Source organism: Schistocerca piceifrons, chromosome 3 (assembly GCF_021461385.2).
Source record: "Schistocerca piceifrons isolate TAMUIC-IGC-003096 chromosome 3, iqSchPice1.1, whole genome shotgun sequence".
Taxonomy (NCBI): Eukaryota; Metazoa; Arthropoda; class Insecta; order Orthoptera; family Acrididae; genus Schistocerca; species Schistocerca piceifrons.
In genome coordinates, this window is record NC_060140.1 from 167090818 (window position 1) to 167118539 (window position 27722).

The 27722-nt window shown below is 47.6% G+C and overlaps 1 protein-coding gene across 1 annotated transcript in view; it reads left to right on the forward strand.

Moving 5' to 3' along the window:
• Positions 1-26651, forward strand: part of LOC124788486 (mucin-2-like) — a 166903-nt gene extending 140252 nt beyond the window's left edge. The window contains exons 2-3 of the mRNA XM_047255756.1: positions 6724-13874; positions 26567-26651. Of these exons, the coding sequence (XP_047111712.1) occupies positions 6724-13874; positions 26567-26651 (7236 nt within the window). The remainder of the gene's footprint in view (positions 1-6723; positions 13875-26566) is intronic.
• The last annotated feature ends 1071 nt before the right edge of the window (positions 26652-27722 follow it).

Below are 27722 nucleotides of genomic sequence, written 5' to 3' on the forward strand. Positions count from 1 at the left end.
CAAGGTCCATGGTTCATGGGGGGGTGGGGTACCCAATAAGATATTCAAATGCCTATAGGTAAGAACAGAAGTAGGGAAATGAAATGCACTTTCAACAAGAGAACAACCAAGAGATTTCCTTGTGGTGAAATTCAACACAGAGCAGGACCACCAAACAAAATTCTACGTGGGAGAAATCATTGACATACCAAAGGATAAGACAACTGAAATAAAATTTCTAAGGAAAAAAGTAGGGAAAAAAGTGACAATGTTCCATTTCCAGCATATGAATGACATCCGAGATGTTCTCTACATTGATATTGTTTGGAAAATTGATGTGTATCAAGACATCAGGAGAGGAAGATTTCTCTTCCCAACACTCTCCAAGATTGTTGTCATTGCAAAAGATCAATGAGTGAAAATTATCAATGAACAGTATAGCAAAGCTGCATATAGATCTGTAAGACCATTATTATCATGTTACAGTGCATTAAAATAGTCTTATTTGTACAAAAAGTTCCTGAATTTAATATAAAAAGTTCTCTCTACAAAACTTTTTATATGATAGCATATAATATAAAGAATTTCTGCTTACTGTACTCATTTGTGCTATTTCCCTGTCCTGCTTCACCTCCATAGTGAACTTGAGAGTATTTTGAACACAGATTAATGTCTGTTTCACTTCATCCCATCTGGGGTGAAGTGGGACACACATTTCAGTATTTAAATAGTCCCTCTAACATATTTAAAAAATATGAACCCAAACACAGTGAAAAAAGTTGTTAGAAGATTATATATTTAAAGTTTCATGAAGTTTGGAAACGAAATTGGTAGATAAATTTACTAAAAACCTGAAAATCTGTCCCACTTCGCCCCATTCTATGATACTCACTGAATCTCATTTTCTCACCAGAATTTCACTTTATTTGTTTAAAAATTTAATGGTATTCTTTAAACTGTTTTATAGACATTCTACTGATGAAACATTATGAACTGGATCTTAAAAATAACATGTGCCTAAAACATTTACTTAAAATGAGAAACCAATCATTGACTGGGTGAAAGGATTTCAACAGAGATTCCCCCAACTCTCTCTTCAAACACAAGAAGGATGCACTTTGTCTAGAGGTACAATTTGTGCGAAATACAATGTATCAACCTTCTTTGATAAACTACATAGTGTTATAAAGTGTCATCCAGATTTTGGTGCTGGATCACACATTTTCAGTATAAGTGGAATTGGTTCAATAATAGTCCAGACATCACTGATGGCTGAAATAGACCTATACTTTTATGATATCTGTGCAATAGTAGATGATGATACAGCTGTGTCATATGAATCTTGTGATACCATTCTCATTGTACTGATATCTTGTGACATTTACAAAACACATTTTCTCTGTGCGAGTTTGTGGACCTGTTATGATGAATGGTAATTATTTTATTGAAAATTTGTTTTTCATATTTTTGTTACATTTTTAATATTTGTATCTTCCTACGTTCACCTATTTACTGAAAATTATTATCCTATGTGATCCTTTCTATACCAGCTACCAGCACATAACTTTATTCTTTCCACACACAAAATATTAAAAATCTTTTATGAAAGGTATATTTTATAAATTACGGAACAATTTATATTTTACAAAATGCACTTATAATTTGATATTATTTCCTACCAAATGTTATCATAGTTGAATTGTATCAATATCTGAGAAACACTGTTAATTGTTGAAATGCAATATCTCTCTTACATTGTGATAAGTTAGTTAGTTTGAGGAGTGTCAGTGTGAAGGGTCGATGATGGACAGACATGGAGAGGCAAGACTGGTACTTGTCTCCATTGCCCCCATGTAAAATGCATTTGTAAAGTTACGTTAACATACAAAAAATGTCTGCATTCAAGATGTGATCTGCTGAGTATGTGAAATACATAAATGTGGTGCTTTGAAAAGTGTTTCATTCAAGAATGTTTTGAGCTGGCCCATTTTCATCATTTCAGAAATGAACAGTACTTCATTATTAACTTAATTGTTTGATGAATGGACTACAGTGAGGTGACAAGTCATGGGGATAACATTACACACATATACAGATCATGGTAGTATCATCTACACAAGGCATAAAAAGGCAGTGCATTGGCAGAGCTATCATTTTTATTCAGAAGATTCATGTGAAAAGGTGTTTGACATCATTATGTCTACATTACAGGAATAAACAGACTTTGGAAACAGAATTGTAGTTTGAGCTAGAGACAGAGAGGACATTCCAATTTGGAAGTTGTTAGGAACACAATATTCAGAGATGCACAGTACCAAGAGTGTGCTGAGAATACCAAATTTCAGACACTGCTTCTCACCTCAGACAATGCAGTGACTGATGGCCTTCTCTGGATGACAGAGAGCAGCAGTTTTTGTGCACAACTGTCAGTTCTAACAGATGAGCAATACTGCATGAAATAACTGCAGAAATCAATGTGGAATGCATGCCAAATGTACCATTTAGAACAATGCACCAAAATTTGGCATTAATGAGCTATGGCATTAGATGCCCGATGCAAGTGCCTTTGCTAACAGCACGACTTCATGTGCAGCACCTCTACAAGGATCGTGACCATTTCAGTTGGACTCTGAGTGGCTAGAAAACTGTGGTCTGGTCAGATTAGTCCCAATATCAGTTGATATGAGCTGATGGTAGGGTTCAGTTGTGGTGCAGATCCTGTGAAGCTATGGACCCAGGTTGTCAACAAGGCAATGTGCAAGCAGGAGGTGGCTCCATAATGTTGTGGCCTGTGTGTACATGGAATGGAGTGGGTCTTGTGGTTCAACTGAACTGGTCTTTGACTTGAAACGGTTGTGTTCCACTACTTGGAAACCATTTGCAGCTGTTCATAGGCTTCATGTTTCCAAACACCAATGGAACATTTATGAATGTCAACCTGCAATGTCACTGGACCACAGTTTTCATGAGTGGTTCGAAGAACATTCTGGACAATTCAAGCAAATAATTTGGCCACCCAGCTCAGCTGACACAAATCCCATCAAACATTTATGGGCCATAACTGAAAGGTCAGTTCACTCACAAAATCCTGCACTGGCAACGCTTTCACAATTATGGACTGCTATAAAGTTGAGCGTGGTTCAGTATTTCTTTAGGATTTTTCCAATGACATGTTGAGTTGCTGCTCTACATTGGGAAAAAGGAGGTCCGACACCTTTGACACCTTAGTGTACATCAAAACATTGATTGCAGAAAAAGTCGGATGTTGTGCTGAAATGTGGCAAACCCAGGCCTCCTATTTTATTCCATGACATCAAGCCATAGCATCTAATTCAACAGTAAGAGAACTAAGATGAGCACAACTTTTTTTAACTTCTAATATTCACAACAGTTAACATAGGTGGTTTCCAGAATGAGATTTTCATTCTGCAGTGGAATGTGTACTGATATGAAACTTTCTGGCAGATTGAAACTGTGTGCCAGACCGAGACTCAAACTCAGGACCTTTGCCTTTCACGGGCAAGTGCTCTACCAATAGAGCTACCTAAGCACGACTCACACCCCATCCTCACAGCTTTACTTCTACCAGTACCTCGTCTCCTACTCTTCCTTTCTTCCAAGAGTGATAGCTCTGCAAGGTTCACAGGAGAGCTTCTGTGAAGTTTGGAAAGTAAGAGATGAGGTACTGGCGAAAATAAAGCTGTGAGGACAGGGAGTAGTCATGCTTGGGTAGCTCAGTTGGTAGAGCACTTGCCCACAAAAGGCAAAGGTCCTGAGTTCGAGTCTCGGTCTGGCACACAGTTTTAATCTGCCAGGAAGTTTCTTTAACATAGGTGGTGCTTATCTGCAATCCTTGTCCCATAAAGTGAACCATGAATATTTCTACATCTATTGCCTTAACTAGAAATCTTGAAGAAATAATTTTAGTCAGTTAACTAACATCATTGTTTAATTAGACTGTAGGTCTGGGTTGTTTAAAAGGGGTATAAACAACTTAACAAAACTACCTGTGCAGAGCATGGAACATCGGTTCCAACATGTTATATAATAAATGTTCTTGGTAATAGGCTACCTACGCCCCCACCCCCAATGATATTTCTACTTATGAATTTCTAGGAGTGTACAACATGGATGAACTCAGAAAGTTTAATGAAGGTCATTGTATACTTCAAAAAATTTTCTGCCAGCTCAAAAGCAAATCAGGTTTTATTATTCATGGATAATCATGACAACCACCTCTCAATAGAGGTGACAGAGCTGTGTAAGGGGATCAGGATAATGATTTGAGGGTTTTACCTCACTGTATCAATAAATTGCAGAATTTTGGTGTCAGCATCATGAAACCACTTTATACATTTTGTAGATATGTAAATCATGTTGCATCCCTGTGAAACATTTTCAGATTATGATTTTGCTCATTGTGTGAGAATAACATGTCCCCAAGGAATGACTCCAGTTACTATCAATCTGGATTTCAAAAGACAGACAATTTTCCATTTTATCATGATGTATTCAATGAAGACCACTTTCTCCCATCCTCTGTTACTGTTTTGCCTCTACATGAAAGTTTGGACACAGGCATGATGATGATGGTGGTAAGATGGTGGTAAGATGGTGGTAAGATGGTGATAAGATGGTGATAAGATGGTGATAAGATGGTGATAAGATGACACAGCAACACCCAGTGATCTCGAGGCAGGGAAAATCCCTGACCCCACTGGGAATCAAACCCGGGACCCCACGCATAGCAAGTGAGAATGCTACCAAAAGGCCACGAGCTGCAGATAGACATAGCTCCTCACAAATGTTGTGGATATAGTAGGATCCAGGTGTTCATTAGAAGATGCTAGGCTGTTAATGGAAGAGGCCATACCTATGCAATTTGATACAATTGAAATCTCACCCACTTCTCCCTCTGAAATTAGGAAAATAATAAACTTGCTTAAAAGCAAAAACTCACATGGAATTGATGGCATTTCCAGGAAAATACTAAAAGCTTGTTCTCAACAGATAAGTAAGATTCTCAGCCACCTGTGTAATAGCTCTCTGGAACAGGGCATTTTCCCTGATGGACTGAAATATGCTATTGTTATACCTTTGCATAAAAAGGGGATAGATCTGATGTCAACAATTACCGTCCAATCTCCTTTCTAACAGCTTTATCCAAAATTTTTGAGAAATTAACGTATTCAAGAGTAGCTTCACATATCTGTAAAAATGAAGTACTAACAAAATGTCAGTTTGGTTTCCAGAAAGGTTTTTCAACAGAAAATGCCATATATGCTTTCACCAATCAAATTTTGAATTATCTGAATAACCGAACACCACCCATTGGGATTTTTTGTGATCTCTCAAAGGCTTTTGATTGTGTAGATCATGAAATTCTGCTAGACAAGCTCAAGTATTGGGGCATGAGTGGGACAGTGCACAAACGGTTTAATTCGTACCTAACTGGAAGAGTGCAGAAAGTTGAAATAAGCAGGTCTCATAATATGCAAAGATCAGCACATTCCTCAAACTGGGGAACCATCAAGAATGGGGTTCCATAAGGGTCAGTCTTGGGCCCTTTGTTGTTCTTAATATATATTAATGACTTGCCATTCTATATTCATGAAGAGGCAAGGTTAGTTCTCTTTGCTGATGATACAAGTATAGTAATCACACCTGACAAACAAGAATTAACTGATGAAATTGTCAATAATGTCTTTCAGAAAATTACTAAGTGGTTCCTTGTAAACGGACTCTCACTGAATTTTGATAAGACGCAGTACATACAGTTCCGTACAGTGAATGGTGTGACGCCATTAATAAATATAGACCTCAATCAGAAGCATATAGCTAAGGTAGAATATTCCAAATTTTTAGGTGTGTCCATTGATGAGAGATTAAATTGGAGGAAACACATTGATGATCTGCTGAAACATTTGAGTTCAGCTACTTATGCAATAAGGGTCATTGCAAATTTTTGTGATAAACATCTTAGTAAATAAGCTTACTGCGCCTATTTTCACTCATTGCTTGCATATGGCATCATATTTTGGGGTAATTCATCACTGAGGAATAAATTATTTATTGCACAAAAGTGTGTAATCCGAATAATAGCTGGAGTCCACCCAAGATCATTCTGCAGACATTTATTTAAGGATCTAGGGATATTCACAGTAGTTCCTCAGTATATATATGCTATTATGAAATTTGTTATTAACAACCAAGCCCAATTCAAAAGTAATAGCAGTGTGCATAACTACAAAACTAGGAGAAAGAATGATCTTCACTATTCAAGATTAAATCTAACTTTGGCACAGAAAGGGGTCACTTACCAAATAGTATCAAAAGTCTGACAGATAACCAACAAGTATTTAAGAAGATATTAAAAGAATTTCTGAATGACAACTCTTTCTTCTCCATAGAGGAATTTTTAGATATAAATTAAGGAGAGGAAAAAAAGTTGTTATATTAACTTAATTATGTTGTTAAATTAACTTAATTATGTCATGTATTGGAAAATTTGGCTCTTTCCACATCATTACGAAATATCATATTCGTGATCCATGGAACCAGTCCCGGACGTCCCACCAGTCCCGGACGTCCCACCAGTCCCGGACGTCCCACCAATGCGGAAGTAGCCCCACCAATGCGACAGCGCGCGCCCCCCCCCCCGGCCAATCCGACAGGGAGCGCGCGCGCCCCCCCCCCCCCCCCGGCCATCCCGACAGAGCGCGCGGGCCCGAGCCCCCGCCCCAGCCAATCCGACAGAGCGCGCGGGCCCGAGCCCCCGCCCCAGCCAATCCGACAGAGCGCGCGGGCCCGAGCCCCCGCCCCAGCCAATCCGACAGAGCGCGCGGGCCCGAGCCCCCGCCCCAGCCAATCCGACAGAGCGCGCGGGCCCGAGCCCCCGCCCCAGCCAATCCGACAGAGCGCGCGGGCCCGAGCCCCCGCCCCAGCCAATCCGACAGAGCGCGCGGGCCCGAGCCCCCGCCCCAGCCAATCCGACAGAGCGCGCGGGCCCGAGCCCCCGCCCCAGCCAATCCGACAGAGCGCGCGGGCCCGAGCCCCCGCCCCAGCCAATCCGACAGAGCGCGCGGGCCCGAGCCCCCGCCCCAGCCAATCCGACAGAGCGCGCGGGCCCGAGCCCCCGCCCCAGCCAATCCGACAGAGCGCGCGGGCCCGAGCCCCCGCCCCAGCCAATCCGACAGAGCGCGCGGGCCCGAGCCCCCGCCCCAGCCAATCCGACAGAGCGCGCGGGCCCGAGCCCCCGCCCCAGCCAATCCGACAGAGCGCGCGAGCCCGAGCCCCCGCCCCAGCCAATCCGACAGAGCGCGCGAGCCCGAGCCCCCGCCCCAGCCAATCCGACAGAGCGCGCGAGCCCGAGCCCCCGCCCCAGCCAATCCGACAGAGCGCGCGAGCCCGAGCCCCCGCCCCAGCCAATCCGACAGAGCGCGCGAGCCCGAGCCCCCGCCCCAGCCAATCCGACAGAGCGCGAGAGCCCGAGCCCCCGCCCCAGCCAATCCGACAGAGCGCGAGAGCCCGAGCCCCCGCCCCAGCCAATCCGACAGAGCGCGAGAGCCCGAGCCCCCGCCCCAGCCAATCCGACAGAGCGCGAGAGCCCGAGCCCCCGCCCCAGCCAATCCGACAGAGCGCGAGAGCCCGAGCCCCCGCCCCAGCCAATCCGACAGAGCGCGAGAGCCCGAGCCCCCGCCCCAGCCAATCCGACAGAGCGCGAGAGCCCGAGCCCCCGCCCCAGCCAATCCGACAGAGCGCGAGAGCCCGAGCCCCCGCCCCAGCCAATCCGACAGAGCGCGAGAGCCCGAGCCCCCGCCCCAGCCAATCCGACAGAGCGCGAGAGCCCGAGCCCCCGCCCCAGCCAATCCGACAGAGCGCGAGAGCCCGAGCCCCCGCCCCAGCCAATCCGACAGAGCGCGAGAGCCCGAGCCCCCGCCCCAGCCAATCCGACAGAGCGCGAGAGCCCGAGCCCCCGCCCCAGCCAATCCGACAGAGCGCGAGAGCCCGAGCCCCCGCCCCAGCCAATCCGACAGAGCGCGAGAGCCCGAGCCCCCGCCCCAGCCAATCCGACAGAGCGCGAGAGCCCGAGCCCCCGCCCCAGCCAATCCGACAGAGCGCGAGAGCCCGAGCCCCCGCCCCAGCCAATCCGACAGAGCGCGAGAGCCCGAGCCCCCGCCCCAGCCAATCCGACAGAGCGCGAGAGCCCGAGCCCCCGCCCCAGCCAATCCGACAGAGCGCGAGAGCCCGAGCCCCCGCCCCAGCCAATCCGACAGAGCGCGAGAGCCCGAGCCCCCGCCCCAGCCAATCCGACAGAGCGCGAGAGCCCGAGCCCCCGCCCCAGCCAATCCGACAGAGCGCGAGAGCCCGAGCCCCCGCCCCAGCCAATCCGACAGAGCGCGAGAGCCCGAGCCCCCGCCCCAGCCAATCCGACAGAGCGCGAGAGCCCGAGCCCCCGCCCCAGCCAATCCGACAGAGCGCGAGAGCCCGAGCCCCCGCCCCAGCCAATCCGACAGAGCGCGAGAGCCCGAGCCCCCGCCCCAGCCAATCCGACAGAGCGCGAGAGCCCGAGCCCCCGCCCCAGCCAATCCGACAGAGCGCGAGAGCCCGAGCCCCCGCCCCAGCCAATCCGACAGAGCGCGAGAGCCCGAGCCCCCGCCCCAGCCAATCCGACAGAGCGCGAGAGCCCGAGCCCCCGCCCCAGCCAATCCGACAGAGCGCGAGAGCCCGAGCCCCCGCCCCAGCCAATCCGACAGAGCGCGAGAGCCCGAGCCCCCGCCCCAGCCAATCCGACAGAGCGCGAGAGCCCGAGCCCCCGCCCCAGCCAATCCGACAGAGCGCGAGAGCCCGAGCCCCCGCCCCAGCCAATCCGACAGAGCGCGAGAGCGCGAGCCCCCGCCCCAGCCAATCCGACAGAGCGCGAGAGCGCGAGCCCCCGCCCCAGCCAATCCGACAGAGCGCGCGAGCCCCCCCGCCCCAGCCAATCCGACAGAGCGCGCGAGCCCCCCCGCCCCAGCCAATCCGACAGAGCGCGCGAGCCCCCCCGCCCCAGCCAATCCGACAGAGCGCGCGAGCCCCCCCGCCCCAGCCAATCCGACAGAGCGCGCGAGCCCCCCCGCCCCAGCCAATCCGACAGAGCGCGCGAGCCCCCCCGCCCCAGCCAATCCGACAGAGCGCGCGAGCCCCCCCGCCCCAGCCAATCCGACAGAGCGCGCGAGCCCCCCCGCCCCAGCCAATCCGACAGAGCGCGCGAGCCCCCCCGCCCCAGCCAATCCGACAGAGCGCGCGAGCCCCCCCGCCCCAGCCAATCCGACAGAGCGCGCGAGCCCCCCCGCCCCAGCCAATCCGACAGAGAGCGCGAGCCCCCCCGCCCCAGCCAATCCGACAGAGAGCGCGAGCCCCCCCGCCCCAGCCAATCCGACAGAGCGCGAGCCCCCCCGCCCCAGCCAATCCGACAGAGCGCGAGAGCCCCCGCCCCAGCCAATCCGACAGAGCGCGAGAGCCCCCGCCCCAGCCAATCCGACAGAGCGCGAGAGCCCCCGCCCCAGCCAATCCGACAGAGCGCGAGAGCCCCCGCCCCAGCCAATCCGACAGAGCGCGAGAGCCCCCGCCCCAGCCAATCCGACGGAGCGCGAGAGCCCCCGCCCCAGCCAATCCGACAGAGCGCGAGAGCCCCCGCCCCAGCCAATCCGACGGAGCGCGAGAGCCCCCGCCCCAGCCAATCCGACGGAGCGCGAGAGCCCCCGCCCCAGCCAATCCGACGGAGCGCGAGAGCCCCCGCCCCAGCCAATCCGACAGAGCGCGAGAGCCCCCGCCCCAGCCAATCCGACAGAGCGCGAGAGCCCCCGCCCCAGCCAATCCGACAGAGCGCGAGAGCCCCCGCCCCAGCCAATCCGACAGAGCGCGAGAGCCCCCGCCCCAGCCAATCCGACAGAGCGCGAGAGCCCCCGCCCCAGCCAATCCGACAGAGCGCGAGAGCCCCCGCCCCAGCCAATCCGACAGAGCGCGAGAGCCCCCGCCCCAGCCAATCCGACAGAGCGCGAGAGCCCCCGCCCCAGCCAATCCGACAGAGCGCGAGAGCCCCCGCCCCAGCCAATCCGACAGAGCGCGAGAGCCCCCGCCCCAGCCAATCCGACAGAGCGCGAGAGCCCCCGCCCCAGCCAATCCGACAGAGCGCGCGAGCCCCCGCCCCAGCCAATCCGACAGAGCGCGCGAGCCCCCGCCCCAGCCAATCCGACAGAGCGCGCGAGCCCCCGCCCCAGCCAATCCGACAGAGCGCGCGAGCCCCCGCCCCAGCCAATCCGACAGAGCGCGCGAGCCCCCGCCCCAGCCAATCCGACAGAGCGCGCGAGCCCCCGCCCCAGCCAATCCGACAGAGCGCGCGAGCCCCCGCCCCAGCCAATCCGACAGAGCGCGCGAGCCCCCGCCCCAACCAATCCGACAGAGCGCGCGAGCCCCCGCCCCAACCAATCCGACAGAGCGCGCGAGCCCCCGCCCCAACCAATCCGACAGAGCGCGCGAGCCCCCGCCCCAACCAATCCGACAGAGCGCGCGAGCCCCCGCCCCAACCAATCCGACAGAGCGCGCGAGCCCCCGCCCCAACCAATCCGACAGAGCGCGCGAGCCCCCGCCCCAACCAATCCGACAGAGCGCGCGAGCCCCCGCCCCAACCAATCCGACAGAGCGCGCGAGCCCCCGCCCCAACCAATCCGACAGAGCGCGCGAGCCCCCGCCCCAACCAATCCGACAGAGCGCGCGAGCCCCCGCCCCAACCAATCCGACAGAGCGCGCGAGCCCCCGCCCCAACCAATCCGACAGAGCGCGCGAGCCCCCGCCCCAACCAATCCGACAGAGCGCGCGAGCCCCCGCCCCAACCAATCCGACAGAGCGCGCGAGCCCCCGCCCCAACCAATCCGACAGAGCGCGCGAGCCCCCGCCCCAACCAATCCGACAGAGCGCGCGAGCCCCCGCCCCAACCAATCCGACAGAGCGCGCGAGCCCCCGCCCCAACCAATCCGACAGAGCGCGCGAGCCCCCGCCCCAACCAATCCGACAGAGCGCGCGAGCCCCCGCCCCAACCAATCCGACAGAGCGCGCGAGCCCCCGCCCCAACCAATCCGACAGAGCGCGCGAGCCCCCGCCCCAACCAATCCGACAGAGCGCGCGAGCCCCCGCCCCAACCAATCCGACAGAGCGCGCGAGCCCCCGCCCCAACCAATCCGACAGAGCGCGCGAGCCCCCGCCCCAACCAATCCGACAGAGCGCGCGAGCCCCCGCCCCAACCAATCCGACAGAGCGCGCGAGCCCCCGCCCCAACCAATCCGACAGAGCGCGCGAGCCCCCGCCCCAACCAATCCGACAGAGCGCGCGAGCCCCCGCCCCAACCAATCCGACAGAGCGCGCGAGCCCCCGCCCCAACCAATCCGACAGAGCGCGCGAGCCCCCGCCCCAACCAATCCGACAGAGCGCGCGAGCCCCCGCCCCAACCAATCCGACAGAGCGCGCGAGCCCCCGCCCCAACCAATCCGACAGAGCGCGCGAGCCCCCGCCCCAACCAATCCGACAGAGCGCGCGAGCCCCCGCCCCAACCAATCCGACAGAGCGCGCGAGCCCCCGCCCCAACCAATCCGACAGAGCGCGCGAGCCCCCGCCCCAACCAATCCGACAGAGCGCGCGAGCCCCCGCCCCAACCAATCCGACAGAGCGCGCGAGCCCCCGCCCCAACCAATCCGACAGAGCGCGCGAGCCCCCGCCCCAACCAATCCGACAGAGCGCGCGAGCCCCCGCCCCAACCAATCCGACAGAGCGCGCGAGCCCCCGCCCCAACCAATCCGACAGAGCGCGCGAGCCCCCGCCCCAACCAATCCGACAGAGCGCGCGAGCCCCCGCCCCAACCAATCCGACAGAGCGCGCGAGCCCCCGCCCCAACCAATCCGACAGAGCGCGCGAGCCCCCGCCCCAACCAATCCGACAGAGCGCGCGAGCCCCCGCCCCAACCAATCCGACAGAGCGCGCGAGCCCCCGCCCCAACCAATCCGACAGAGCGCGCGAGCCCCCGCCCCAACCAATCCGACAGAGCGCGCGAGCCCCCGCCCCAACCAATCCGACAGAGCGCGCGAGCCCCCGCCCCAACCAATCCGACAGAGCGCGCGAGCCCCCGCCCCAACCAATCCGACAGAGCGCGCGAGCCCCCGCCCCAACCAATCCGACAGAGCGCGCGAGCCCCCGCCCCAACCAATCCGACAGAGCGCGCGAGCCCCCGCCCCAACCAATCCGACAGAGCGCGCGAGCCCCCGCCCCAACCAATCCGACAGAGCGCGCGAGCCCCCGCCCCAACCAATCCGACAGAGCGCGCGAGCCCCCGCCCCAACCAATCCGACAGAGCGCGCGAGCCCCCGCCCCAACCAATCCGACAGAGCGCGCGAGCCCCCGCCCCAACCAATCCGACAGAGCGCGCGAGCCCCCGCCCCAACCAATCCGACAGAGCGCGCGAGCCCCCGCCCCAACCAATCCGACAGAGCGCGCGAGCCCCCGCCCCAACCAATCCGACAGAGCGCGCGAGCCCCCGCCCCAACCAATCCGACAGAGCGCGCGAGCCCCCGCCCCAACCAATCCGACAGAGCGCGCGAGCCCCCGCCCCAACCAATCCGACAGAGCGCGCGAGCCCCCGCCCCAACCAATCCGACAGAGCGCGCGAGCCCCCGCCCCAACCAATCCGACAGAGCGCGCGAGCCCCCGCCCCAACCAATCCGACAGAGCGCGCGAGCCCCCGCCCCAACCAATCCGACAGAGCCCGAGCCCCCGCCCCAACCAATCCGACAGAGCCCGAGCCCCCGCCCCAACCAATCCGACAGAGCCCGAGCCCCCGCCCCAACCAATCCGACAGAGCCCGAGCCCCCGCCCCAACCAATCCGACAGAGCCCGAGCCCCCGCCCCAACCAATCCGACAGAGCCCGAGCCCCCGCCCCAACCAATCCGACAGAGCCCGAGCCCCCGCCCCAACCAATCCGACAGAGCCCGAGCCCCCGCCCCAACCAATCCGACAGAGCCCGAGCCCCCGCCCCAACCAATCCGACAGAGCCCGAGCCCCCGCCCCAACCAATCCGACAGAGCCCGAGCCCCCGCCCCAACCAATCCGACAGAGCCCGAGCCCCCGCCCCAACCAATCCGACAGAGCCCGAGCCCCCGCCCCAACCAATCCGACAGAGCCCGAGCCCCCGCCCCAACCAATCCGACAGAGCCCGAGCCCCCGCCCCAACCAATCCGACAGAGCCCGAGCCCCCGCCCCAACCAATCCGACAGAGCCCGAGCCCCCGCCCCAACCAATCCGACAGAGCCAGAGCCCCCGCCCCAACCAATCCGACAGAGCCAGAGCCCCCGCCCCAACCAATCCGACAGAGCCAGAGCCCCCGCCCCAACCAATCCGACAGAGCCCCCGCCCCAACCAATCCGACAGAGCCCCCGCCCCAACCAATCCGACAGAGCCCCCGCCCCAACCAATCCGACAGAGCCCCCGCCCCAACCAATCCGACAGAGCCCCCGCCCCAACCAATCCGACAGAGCCCCCGCCCCAACCAATCCGACAGAGCCCCCGCCCCAACCAATCCGACAGAGCCCCCGCCCCAACCAATCCGACAGAGCCCCCGCCCCAACCAATCCGACAGAGCCCCCGCCCCAACCAATCCGACAGAGCCCCCGCCCCAACCAATCCGACAGAGCCCCCGCCCCAACCAATCCGACAGAGCCCCCGCCCCAACCAATCCGACAGAGCCCCCGCCCCAACCAATCCGACAGAGCCCCCGCCCCAACCAATCCGACAGAGCCCCCGCCCCAACCAATCCGACAGAGCCCCCGCCCCAACCAATCCGACAGAGCCCGCCCCAACCAACCCGAAAGTCCAACCAACCCGAAAGTCCAACCAACCCGAAAGTCCAACCAACCCGAAAGTGTAACCAATCCGAAAGTCTAACCAATCCGAAAGTCTAACCAATCCAAAAGTCTAACCAATCCAAAAGTCTAATCTAAAATCTAATCTAACAGTTCCTACACCTGAAACTTATGTCTGAGGTCCATCACATTTTGATGTGAAAGACCATCTACAGAAGCCAGTTCATAAACAAAAGAAAGATCTAAATCTATGCCTTATCTCTCTCTCCTGAGGATGTACAGGGTTTTCCAAAGGCCAAATCAAGAAAAAGCTTCACTCATCAGTGACCTAAAAGAAGAATATGCCAGAATTGAATGAATTACAAACAAAATGTAAACCAAAATGGCATTAAGGGACCTAAACCAAACTGAGCATTATTCCTAGATGATGACAATTGCCTGTCAGTTTTGTTTTAGGGCCCAAAAAACAACTGGGGTCACATGTGCCCAAGTCAAAACCATAGAACACAAACACAGAGATGAGGGAAACAATTATATGTCAGTCCCAATGGACAATACGAGACAGCTAAAAAAAAACATGTGGAAAAGAGCTTAAAAAAAGCAGCATACCAAAATTGAGGTCGAAAACTAAGAATTAAATGGCCCTTGCCATATTGCATTGGCGGATAAAAAGTAAAACGCGGTCGACTGCCCATGTGTCATTCACTAAAACAGCTGATAAATCAGACGTCAAACCCAAACTGGAATGTACATTGGTAAAAAAAGGGCATTCCAGCCGGAAGTGGCGGACAGTTAAAATTTGGGTGCAATGTGTACAAAGTGATGGGGCAGCACCACTGAGCAAATGACAATGATTAAAGGGTAGTGCCCAATATGCAGCCGAGTTAAAATAATCTCCTCCTGGTGGGAGGGCTGAGAGGAGGTCGTCCCAGGTGCCAGGAGAGGCTTAGTAAGCCAAAGCTTATTCCCATGAAGGGAGGACCATTGCTGATGCCAAAGGGACACCACCACCTGACAGACGGCAATGCAGAGATTATTGGAGGGAATATAGGTACTCGTGGGGTGAGGTACGAGGACTGCAGCCTTGGCAGCAGCATCAGCAGCCTCATTTCCTGGCAGACCAACATGACCAGGGACCCACAGAAACATGACATTGGCTCCACCAGGAGTGAACAAGTGACAGTTTCCCTGTACCCACTGCAGTAAGGGATGAGCATTGTACAGCACACAAAGACTTTGGAGGGTGCCGAGTGAGTCTGAGCAGAGGACACAATTGGGAACGCTGTGTCGCAGGATGTACTCCATGGCCTGATACAATATGAAAAGCTCACCTATAAATACTGAGAAGTTTGCGGGAAGCCAATATTGAAAGACACAGGTGCCAATGACGAAGGCACACCCAACCCCACGGTCAGTCCGAGAGCCATCAGTGTATACAAAAGTATTATCACTATGTTCCATGAACTGAAGGCAATAGACCAAGGCTGGAGTAGTGTCCTTAGGAAGTGAAAGAAAGCCAAAGTTAACATGGGCTGCTTCACGAAGCCAAGGTGGTGAAGGGTTCACACCCACTGGGAAAGTTGCAGGTAGCGTGAAGTTAAGCCACCGTAGCAAGTGGCAAAAGTGGATGCCAGGAGGTAATAGAGAACAGGGACAAGCCCCATATTGATGGTCAAAGGAATCATCAAAGGAGGCATAGGAGGGATGGCCAAGCATGACAGACAAATGGCATGCATACCTGTTGAGGAGAAAGTCACGGCAGTAGGACAGCAGTAGTTCAGCAGCTTCAGTATACAGACTCTCAACTGGGCTGGTGTAAGAGGTGCCCATGGCCAAACGGATGCCTTGATAGTGGATAGTACTGAGATGGTGTAAATGGATGGGTGTGCAGATGCTTAAACAAAGTGCCCATAGTCTAGTTTCGAATGGACACGGGACCATTACAAATGGAAGATAATACAATGATCCTAACAAAAGTGAGTTAATTTTACAAGATTCTTCAGAGGCTGAGAACCATGACTTGTCACAGCTGTTTTCAGAGGCAGAACTTGTTAACTTTTTAAGACTTAGTGTGTTCATCCAAGTCAGGTAATTTTGTTTTATTAGAATTTGAGAAATATATATATATATATATATATATATATATATATATAAAGATGATGTGACTTACCAAACGAAAGCGCTGGCAGGTCAATAGACACACAAACACACACACAAAATTCAAGCTTTCGCAACAAACTGTTGCCTCATCAGGAAAGAGGGGAAGGAGAGGGAAACACGAAAGGATGTGGGTTTTAAGGGAGAGGGTAAGGAGTCATTCCAATCCCGGGAGCGGAAAGACTTACCTTAGGGGGAAAAAAGGACAGGTATACACTCGCGCACATGCACACACACACACACACACACATATCCATCCACACATATACAGACACCCTATATGTGTGGATGGATATGTGTGTGTGTGTGCGCGCGCGCGAGCCCTTGGGCAGCCTGAGCATGGCATGTCATTGACAGTTCCTGTCTCTCTGTATCTCCCCCATGTCCAAACAACATCACTTTGGTTCACTCCGAGATGCCTGGACACTCCCCTTGTAGAGAGCCCATCCTGGCACAGAGTAATAATGTGGATGTGATTTAACTGCAGTATTGACCATTCATGCATGATTGAACTACAGACAACACAAGCCATGTACCTCCTTCCTGGTGAAATGACTGGAACTGATCAGCTTTTGGACCCCCTCCACCTAACAGGCACTGCTCATGCATGGTTGTTTACATCTTTGGATGGTTTTAGTGACATCTCTGGACAGTCACAGGGACTATGTCTGTGATACAATTTCCACAGTCAACATCTATCTTCAGGATTTCTGGGAACTGGGGTGATGCAAAACTTTTGATGTTTGTATTTATTCACGGTAAATGATGACAGCCAAAACAGTTGCAGGATAAAGATTTATTAAAATTCTTGACCAAGGTTTCAGTATATGCACCTTTGGCACAATTGTTTTATTAACCTCCATTGCAAGATGTAATTTTAGATATTTTTCTTCTGATGAAGGTATTTATATATATACCAAAACCTTGGCCAAGAATTTTAATAAATCTTTATCCTGCAACTTTGGCTGTCATCATTTACCGTGAAGAATTTCAACAGTTGCTGTTTCAGCCATGTTTAAAATCTTGAAAGTATGTATTTATCACTGTATATCATTCTTCTCATGATTATCTATGTGCTTCTTCAGGACATACATACTGATTTAACTTCCTTGCATGCTGCCATTGGCAGCAGAATAATCATTCAAGGTAGGGTCTTCTTATCACAGTGGTGGCTGTAGGAACTGCGGCAGCATAACTGGCGGCACATAGATTTGGAAGTGCAATTGAGTGGCTACCAGCTGATGCCACACATATTAATATATCAGTACCATCACCTTCTAATAACATTCCTAATATAGTTTGATTACCATTATCTTTTAACAAATTAATCCCATTACATCAATACACACTGTGCTGCACTTCTACCTAAGCTTCTCACTCCATAGTTACTCCAAACTTTATCACCACTAGAACGCGAAAATAAAGCAAATAATCATTATGCATTACTTCATGAAGTCAATATATATTTGCTTATATCATCAGATAGCAGGCTAATAATGTTAAATGCACAAATGTACTCTGCTGTTCACTATGTAGGTAGATCTGATTTTTCTAGGTAAAATGAATTTTCATCTTTCAAGTGAGTCAAAAAAACAAATTTCTCCTCACAGTAGCATCAAATTTCACTTGGTAGTTTTTGCATCCACTATTACATAGATATTGTAATTACTCTTGCTTGTACTAATGGCATTTGACTAGTAAAAACAGATTTCTGAGCCCTCTGCTCACCCTTATTCTTATCATATGACATTCATGATTTTGCTAACTACTTCATAGTTAGGTTCAGTTTATAGACAATTATAAGGTGCTGTCCCTATCGATAACATGTGACATGAGAGTTGACAAGCAAACCAAAAATTAATAGTAGTTTATATCGAAATGGCCTCATTACCAACAATGCTACAAAGAGAATAGATTGCTACTCAACATATAGAGGAGACATTGAGTCACAAACACACTGAAAAGACTGCTATACAATTAAGCTTTCAGCCAAAAGACCTTCTGCTGAAGTAGGAAAGACATACATATCCACTTAAGCACAAATAAAACACATATGACTGGTGTGTTTTTTACTTCAGAAGGAGGACTTTTGGCTGAAAACTTACATATATACTTTTCAAAATATAATAGAGTCACAAAAATAATCAATTATTGATATTATAATGTAAATGGACAGATAAAAGAAATCTCCTCACCAAGCAGCAGCAGGGGAACACGAAAGGATTTAACTTTCACAAGCTTTCAGAGCCAGTGGCTCCTTCTTCTGGCAGAGTAGTTGAAGAGGAAGGAAGAGGGGTGAAGGAAAAGGACTGGAGAGGTTTAGGGAAAGGGTAACTGTTTAAAAGAACCCCTGACCCGGGGTTCTGGGTGACTTTTCTGAACTACATCCCTTTCCCTAAACCTCTCCAGTCCTTTTCCTTCACCACTCTTCCTTCCTCTTCAACTCTTCCACCAGAAGAAAGAGCTGCTGGCTCTGAAAGCTTGTGAAGGTTAAATACTTTTGTGTGAACGTTTCCCTTCCACTGCTTGGTGAGTAGATTTTTTTATCTGTTCATTCACGTTATCTAATACAGTCAGATAGATAAAAAATCTACTCACTCAGTAGCAGCAGGAGAACACACATTTTTCCATTCTGGATTTTCCACTGTTTGAGCTCATAAATGTAAGTTTGGCAAAGATATAGCCACTATAATAGATTTCTCTTTTTTAGTTCTACAATGCTAGTTGTCTTACCCATTATATCTACTGGTATGATCAAAGTAACATAGTAAGAGAAATAAACTGTACACAGTTCCTTTTCAAACAGAACAAGTTCTCTCTTCCTATATGTCCAATCTATGATAAACATCTACGGTTAATTAACATTATGAATTGTAGGAACACTATAAGTAATTTTACTTTTGACTTACAAAACGAAGAATAGTAAAGTGTGCTTAATGCTTCAAAAGTAAATGAAAAGTTTGACAATTTCATTTGTGTTTTACAGTATTACTTTGCTAATCATTTCCTAAAAAGAGTAAAAAATCATGAACCAGAAAAGTAAAAGGACTTGGATTGCAAAAGGCATTAAAATTTCATAATTACAGACAAGGTTCATCACCACTATTGTAGTGCCTCAAGAATTTCAGTGTAAATTCTAGAAACACTCTGCCTTAAACCATCTCAAACAACCGATATTTTAGGTATGACTATGTGCAGGTTGGAAGTTTGTTATTTGAAGAGTGTAAGAGGGGCAAGTCACCGACTACGACAAGTTTTTGCCACCAGCACCACAGAAGATGTGAGAAGAACTCAGTGAATAACTATGTCATATTCTTTGATGTGTTGTCTCTGTGGTGATTGTAAAAAAGACTATTGAACAGCTGAAAGTAGTTTCCTAAGGACACATTCATGTATTGGACTCACCTGAGAATAGAGACTTTTAAATTATTTCATGTCTTGGTTATGATCGAAGCAAGACACATGTAAGCTATTTTGAAGAAATTTAAATGATTCTAATGTTTGATGAATAAGTTAGCTTGCAGAAGTTATTATCTGTAAAAGTGGAAAATACAAAGTGATGGAACTGAAAAATATTCTACAAGTACACAAATTATTCCAAGAATAGAGAAGTATTTTAATAAATTCCCTTAACCAGCTGTGGTCTTTAGAGAAGAGGCTTGTGGAAGATCAGCATAGCTGATTACCCTGAGAAGAGGATTGGCTACACACAACGTGCAAGTTAACTGAATAGAGAGACGTGTGTGCCTTGCAACCCAATACCACACTGTCTCTTGTCGTCCAATAACATTAGACCATCTGCACTTCACTTCATGCATTCCCTTTCATGGCACCCATTGCTTGCTTGGCCTTTCCTTTCTCCCACCTGGCATTAATATTTTTATCTGGAGAGGTAACCTTTCTCCACTCATTATTTTGAGATGTTCATTCCAGTTTCTTCTATTTTCTTGTATTGTATTGTATTGAGACTTAAATATAATCAGCTCTTCCCTAAGTTTTGAATTTCTAAGTCTGTTGGCCTGTCTGCATCCCTTTACTGCTCATAGAAATCTCATCGCCATTACCTGTTAATAACAGTTTTTGCCCTTACATGATATTTCCATTTGAAAGCCAAGGATCTTGTCTTTTCTGAAATCGACAAATCGTACTTTTCACAAACCTTATCTAATAACTATATTCCCCTTTGCATGTCATCTTCATTATCTGCCAGCAGTGTGACATCTGCATATAGAAGACAATTCAAGCAGGAATCACTGCTGATCTTCATTCCCCCATTAAAATTCTCCTTCCATTTCCAAACTGCATCATCTAAATAAATGTTAAAAAGTGTGAGGGAAATGCTGCAATCTTGACTCCTTGTGGCTATAGAGTGTCATTCATACCTAAAATTACAGTTCTGCATGTTGTACAGACTTTTTAAAATGTTTACTATGTGTTGGGGATATTCTCTTGCCCTCATAGTTATCCATAGTTTTTCTCTCTCAACATTATTGAATGTCTTAATAAAATTAATGAATGCTAAATTGGTTTCACTACTGTAATCTGTCTGTTTCTTGAGTATTTGTTTTACTATAAATGCTGCACCTTTCATCTATATGACCCTCTGGAATCCCATTTGTTCTTCACCTAATAAACTATCAGCTGCAACCTTTAACCTCTTGTTCACTGTTCTTGCATAAACATTGTATGTGGTGTCAAGTACGATGATTCCTCTATAGTTCTTGCAGCTGTTCTGGAGTTCTTTTTTAAACAATGGTGTTACCCTTGCTTGCGACCAAGCTATTGGGGTAGGTCTCTTTCTCCAGCACACATTAAGTAAGTATAGTAATCTCTTTTGTAGTAGGGTGCCTCCATATTTTAGCAGCTCAGCATTTATACCATCATTACCACTGACTTTTTTTTTCTTCAGAGTTGAGGGCTTGTCTTAACTCATACGTACATAAATCGTCTACAAAACCTATTTCAAATTCTTCCTCTATTCTCTGTGGAACAATTTTCTTAATTTCCCAAGTTCTTGTAATGTTCTATCCATTTTGCTTGTTGAGGGTTATTTATTTGAGCAACTTCTTTAAGATTTTCATAGTTTTATAAGCTATCATTTGCCTTCTGTGAATATCATCATCTATTATGCTTATAAATCTATCCCAATTTTCTTGATGAGCATATTTCACTTCTAAATTTACTGCATTTGTGTCTTGTTTGTAAATTTGATGATTCTCCTTTGTTGGTTCATTGAGATACTTAATACAAGCGACTTGTTTTTCCTTATACCTTCATGTAATACTGGTGTCCAATTTTTAGCCCTTTCTTTCTTCTTATTTTTTTTTTTCTTTTTTCCTAATGATTCTTCAGCAGCTTTGGAAACTACAGTTCCAATATTTTCCATTCCTTCTTTGCCTCTTCCACTTCTTCTTGTTTCTCTAGTTCTTGACTGAGTTTCTTCTTGTACAGATCTCTTATACTTTCTCGATTTAGTAAATGTACTTTGTAGATTTCTTCCTTCATCTTTTCCTCTGACAACTTCTTGTTCTTTCTCCATTTCATGCACAAATCTCTTTGAGGTACCATCAAGAAATAGTCAGAACCTATGTCATATCCCCCATATACTCTTGTGTGTCTTACTTTGCCTTCTAATTTTTCATTAATGATCCTGTAGACAATAACAGATTTAAATCCCCAACCTGACAGTAGCTGACCATGTATATTCATGGATATCTTTTTTTAAGAATATATTGGTTATCTTAAGATTATTAAAAGAAAAAATCTCTAAACAATCTTGCATTGTTATTTATGACATTTTCTCCCTTCATCCCCATGATCGTTAGGATTGGTTTATTCCCTACCCCTGCATTTAAATCTCCTTTTAATGTTACTTAATGCTTCTTGTTATACTTGTCCAAAACTGATTGCAGAGGTAGGTGTAGACAGGACACAACAAACTTTCAATAGGAAATTGAAAAAGAATGTAGGAAAGTCATCGAAAAGGAAGAAAGTTTTGTTGTTAGGCAGTTCTCATGCCAGAGGTGTAGGCCAACTTCTGCAGGAGGAATTAGGACCAGAATACCAGGTTACAAATTTTTTCAAACCAAGTGCTAGTCTGGACCAGGTGACAGAGGATTTAGGTTCACTCTGTAAAGGATTTACCAGGGAAGACACCATGGTTATTGTGGGAGGGCCAGGGAACAGCATAGACAGAGATCCTGGGTACAGTATAGAGTGCGACCTGGTAAAGATTGCGTCGGCATCGAGACACACCAATGTTGAATTTGTATCTGTCCTGAGATGCCATGACTGGCCTCATTTGAACTCTTCTGTTGGGAGAGTTAATTTGGAGTTGGAACGGCTGCTTGGGTCGGGTGCAGGGGCTCATATTGGTGTGGTTCCTGTTGATTCTCTCAGTAGGTGGGACTATACCAGGCATGGCCTACATCTCAACAGGAAAGGGAAGGGGAAACTGGCTGGGGTAATAGCAGGAAATTTAAAGGGGGGAGGCACTGCCATGAATGGTAAAATACCAGTGGTTACAGGTGTTGGAGCAGCACCTTTTTTTAGGATAGGTATGACAGAAAGATGTCAAGTTCTACGAGAGGTCAGGATTGAAACAAATCTTCAGTTTAGGAAAGAAATTAAACAGCACAATTCTAGCACATTGGATCACCAATCACAGCTGTCAATTATAAATTTTCACCAATCACCACAAATTTTATCTCCACCAAGTTGTATCTCAGTCCTAGTTAATTGCATTGATGAATTAAAGTCACCCAACCCAGTTGACATAATCTGCCTCTCTCAACACCATGTGACCACTGGTATAGGAACTAGGCCTAAGCACAATGAGAAACTCAGACAGGAGAGCACTGCAAATGTTAGAATAAGGAAAGGTTCTCGTAAAAGCATAATTAAAAATAATGTAAGTATATTTCATCAAAATATTGGGAGTTTAAAGAATAAAATAGATGAGCTTCTGGTTTGTTTAGAAGATTTAGAAGCTGAGGATGAAATAGATATACTATGCCTGTCTGAGCATCACATTGTTACTGATATGGATAAGGTAAATGTAAGTGGATATAAGCTCTCTGCACATGTAATGAGAGAAAATATGGAGAAAGGGGAAGTTGCCATATATGTCAAAAATTATCATTGTGCATAAAGTATAGAAACAAAAAAGTTTTGTGTAGAGAAACATATAGAAGTATGTGCCTGTGAGCTTAAATTAAATAAAGGCACTTTTATAATTGTAACTGTATATAGGTCCCCATCAGGAAATTTTCATCTATTTCTGAAAACTTTGGACTCCTTGTTGTGCTATCTGTCAGACAGAGTGAAGCAAATCATTATTTGTGAGGACTTCAATGTAGATTCTCTGAAAGAGGGTAATAGGAAAAATGACCTTGAAGTATTACTCGGTTCTTTCAATTTGACACCCGTTATTGATTTTCCTACTTGGGTGGTAAAGGATAGCAGCTCACTGATAGATAACTTCTTTATAGACCAAGTTAAGTTTAACCAGATAAATGCTCAGCCTGTTGAGAATGGTCTTTCTGATCATGGTGCACAGCTAGTGACAATATATGACATAGCTCCATTCAGCAATACTAAACAGTCCTCCAAAGTAGTATGTTCAGTCAACGATTTAACAATTGCAAATTTCAGGGAAAGCCTACAGCAGTTAGACTGGGATGAGGTGTAACGTGAACCTGATGCCAATTTAAAATATAATTTATTTCACGACATTTTTGTAAATGCATTTGAAAACTGCTTCTCCAAGAAAAAGAGTTAAATATACTCATAAGAAACCTTGTAACAAACCATGGCATACTAAGGGTATAATAATATCTTGTAACCGGAAAAGGGAAATGTATCTGACAGCAAGAAAGAATAGTGACCCAGAAACTATCAAACATTACAAAAACTACTGTGTTATATTAAGAAAAGTTATTAAAAAATCCAGAAGTATGTGTATCATGTCTGAAATCAGCAACTCTGATAATAAAATTAAAACAATTTGGAATATTATTAAAAGAGAAACAGGTCAACCAAGAGCAGAGGAAGACAGTATTACCATCAAATTTAATGAAAACATTATGAACAAAAAGTCAGAAGTTGAAAATATTTTTAATAATCATTTTCTAAATGTTCTGGATATAGTAGGATCCAGGTGTTCATTACAAGATGCTAGGCTGTTAATGGAAGAGGCCATACCTATGCAATTTGATACAATTGAAATCTCACCCACTTCTCCCTCTGAAATTAGGAAAATAATAAACTTGCTTAAAAGCAAAAACTCGCATGGAATTGATGGCATTTCCAGGAAAATACTAAAAGCTTGTTCTCAACAGAGAAGTAAGATTCTCAGCCACCTGTGTAATAGCTCTCTGGAACAGGGCATTTTCCCTGATAGACTGAAATATGCTATTGTTATACCTTTGCATAAAAAGGGGTATAGATCTGATGTCAACAATTACCATCCAATCTCCCTTCTAACAGCTTTATCCAAAATTTTTGAGTAAGTAATGTATTCAAGAGTAGCTTCACATATCTGTAAAAATGAAGTACTAACAAAATGTCAGTTTGATTTCCAGAAAGGTTTTTCAACAGAAAATGCCATATATACTTTCAACAATCAAATTTTGAATAATCTGAATAACTGAACACCACCCATTGGGATTTTTTGTGATCTCTCAAAGGCTTTTGATTGTGTAGATCATGAAATTCTGCTAGACAAGCTCAAGTATTGTGGCATGAGTGGGACAGTGCACAAACGGTTTAATTCGTACCTAACTGGAAGAGTGCAGAAAGTTGAAATAAGCAGTTCTCATAATATGCAAAGATCAGCACATTCCTCAAACTGGGGAACTATCAAGAATGGGGTTCCACAAGGGTCAGTCTTGGGCCCTTTGTTGTTCTTAATATATATTAATGACTTGCCATTCTATATTCATGAAGAGGCAAAGTTAGTTCTCTTTGCTGATGATACAAGTATAGTAATCACACCTAACAAACAAGAATTAACTGATGAAATTGTCAATAATGTCTTTCAGAAAATTACTAAGTGGTTCCTTGTAAACGGACTCTCACTGAATTTTCGTAAGATGCAGTACATACAGTTCCGTACAGTGAATGGTGTGACGCCATTAATAAATATAGACCTCAATCAGAAGCATATAGCTAAGGTAGAATATTCCAAATTTTTAGGTGTGTCCATTGATGAGAGATTAAATTGGAAGAAACACATTGATGATCTGCTGAAACATTTGAGTTCAGCTACTTATGCAATAAGGGTCATTGTAAATTTTGGTGATAAACATCTTAGTAAATTAGCTTACTACGCCTATTTTCACTCATTGCTTGCATATGGCATCATATTTTGGGGTAATTTATCACTGAGGAATAAAGTATTTATTGCACAAAAGTGTGTAATCCGAATAATAGCTGGAGTCCACCCAAGATCATCCTGCAGCCATTTATTCAAGGATCGGATAGTCACAGTAGCTTCTCAGTATATACATACTCTTATGAAATTTGTTAGTAACAACCAAACCCAATTCAAAAGTAATAGCAGTGTGCATAACTACAATACTAGGAGAAAGGATTGTCTTCACTATTCAAGATTAAATCTAACTTTGGCACAGAAAGGAGTGAATTATACTGCCACTAAAGTCTTTGGTCACTTACCAAATAGCATCAAAAGTCTGACAGATAACTAACAAGTATTTAAGAAGAAATTAAAAGAATTTATGAATGACAACTCCTACTCCATAGAGGAATTTTTAGATATAAATTAAGAAAAAAAGAAAAAATTGTAAAAAAAATTAGAAAAAAATATTTAAAAAAATAAAAAAATAAAAAATTTGTTATATTAACTTAAGTATGTTGTTAAATTAACTTAATTATGTTATGTATTGGAAAATTTGACTCGTTCCACATCATTACGAAATATCGTATTCATGATCCATGGAACTAGTGCTAATCTAAAATCTAAAATCTAAAATCTAAAATCTAAAATCTAAAATCTAAAATCTAAAATCTAAAATCTAAAATCTAAAATCTAAAATCTAAGCTAAAATCTAATCTAAAATCTAATCTAAAATCTAATCTAATCCTAATCTAATATAATCCTAATCTCATCTAATCCTAATCTAATCTAATCTTTCATAGAAATCTGTAGACTCCTCTTTTCTCCCTTCATCAGGTGTGAAATCTGCAATGATAGTCAAGTTTCGTCTATTTTCTTTGAAGTTAAAACTATAATTCTTTCTTTTATATAACTGTACCCTGTAATTCTCTTTTCCCATCTTTTATTTATGTAAATGGCAACCACTTTGCTTGCTCTCATGCCACTACGTATCATATTCTCCTATGTACATGTTTCCCTGTAGCTTTTTCTTTGATTCTGTTATGGCAGCTATGTCTACCTTGTCCTTTTTTTAAAATTTATGCTAACTCTTCTTTATTTTTCTTTGTTTGCTAAACCTCTGACATTCCATGTTGTTACCTGAATTGTATTAGCAATTCATTTATTCTTGACCTTTCTCTTTGGCAGGTTCATTATTGGTACATCTGATCTTGATCCAGAGCTGTTTTGGGTACTAGCAGCAATTGGGGAAATTCATGTGACCTCCTTATGAGGGCTGCACAAAATAGTCAGATAGTGGGGCTGCCTATTTGTGGCCTTCCAACCCACCTGATTTTCTTTTATTAAGGGTTTACTGCCCTAGGGAGGCCGGCTTCCCTACACATGAGAGTCCTCTCTACCCTTGACTTGCATCTGGAAATGACAGGGAAAGGCACTTGAGGAGGACAGACTTAGGATAGGAGAAAGGTACCAATAGCTCAGTGTGGGACACAATCTGGCTCCTCCACTTTGGCCTGTCCAGCTTGGATGACCCATCTGGCAGCTGAGCTAACAGCAGAAGAGTCCTCCAGATCCAGATCACTCGAAACTCCTTGCTCACATGGGCAGTGCTACATTAAGGCAGTGTCCCCAGAGGCAGTACTGCACAACATCGGGAAAAAGTTATAGGAAACAATGTAGCATTTCTCTATTACTTCAAGAAATACAAATAATTCTATAGGAAAGTAATCACAGCTACAAAAAAATGAATATTTAATTATATCTAATACAAAGATGATGTGACTTACCAAACAAAAGCGCTGGCAGGCGGACAGCCACACGGACAGCCACACGGACAGCCACACGGACAGCCACACGGACAGCCACACGGACAGCCACACGGACAGCCACACGGACAGCCACACGGACAGCCACACGGACAGCCACACGGACAGCCACACGGACAGCCACACGGACAGCCACACGGACAGCCACACGGACAGCCACACGGACAGCCACACGGACAGCCACACGGACAGCCACACGGACAGCCACACGGACAGCCACACGGACAGCCACACGGACAGCCACACGGACAGCCACACGGACAGCCACACGGACAGCCACACGGACAGCCACACGGACAGCCACACGGACAGCCACACGGACAGCCACACGGACAGCCACACGGACAGCCACACGGACAGCCACACGGACAGCCACACGGACAGCCACACGGACAGCCACACGGACAGCCACACGGACAGCCACACGGACAGCCACACGGACAGCCACACGGACAGCCACACGGACAGCCACACGGACAGCCACACGGACAGCCACACGGACAGCCACACGGACAGCC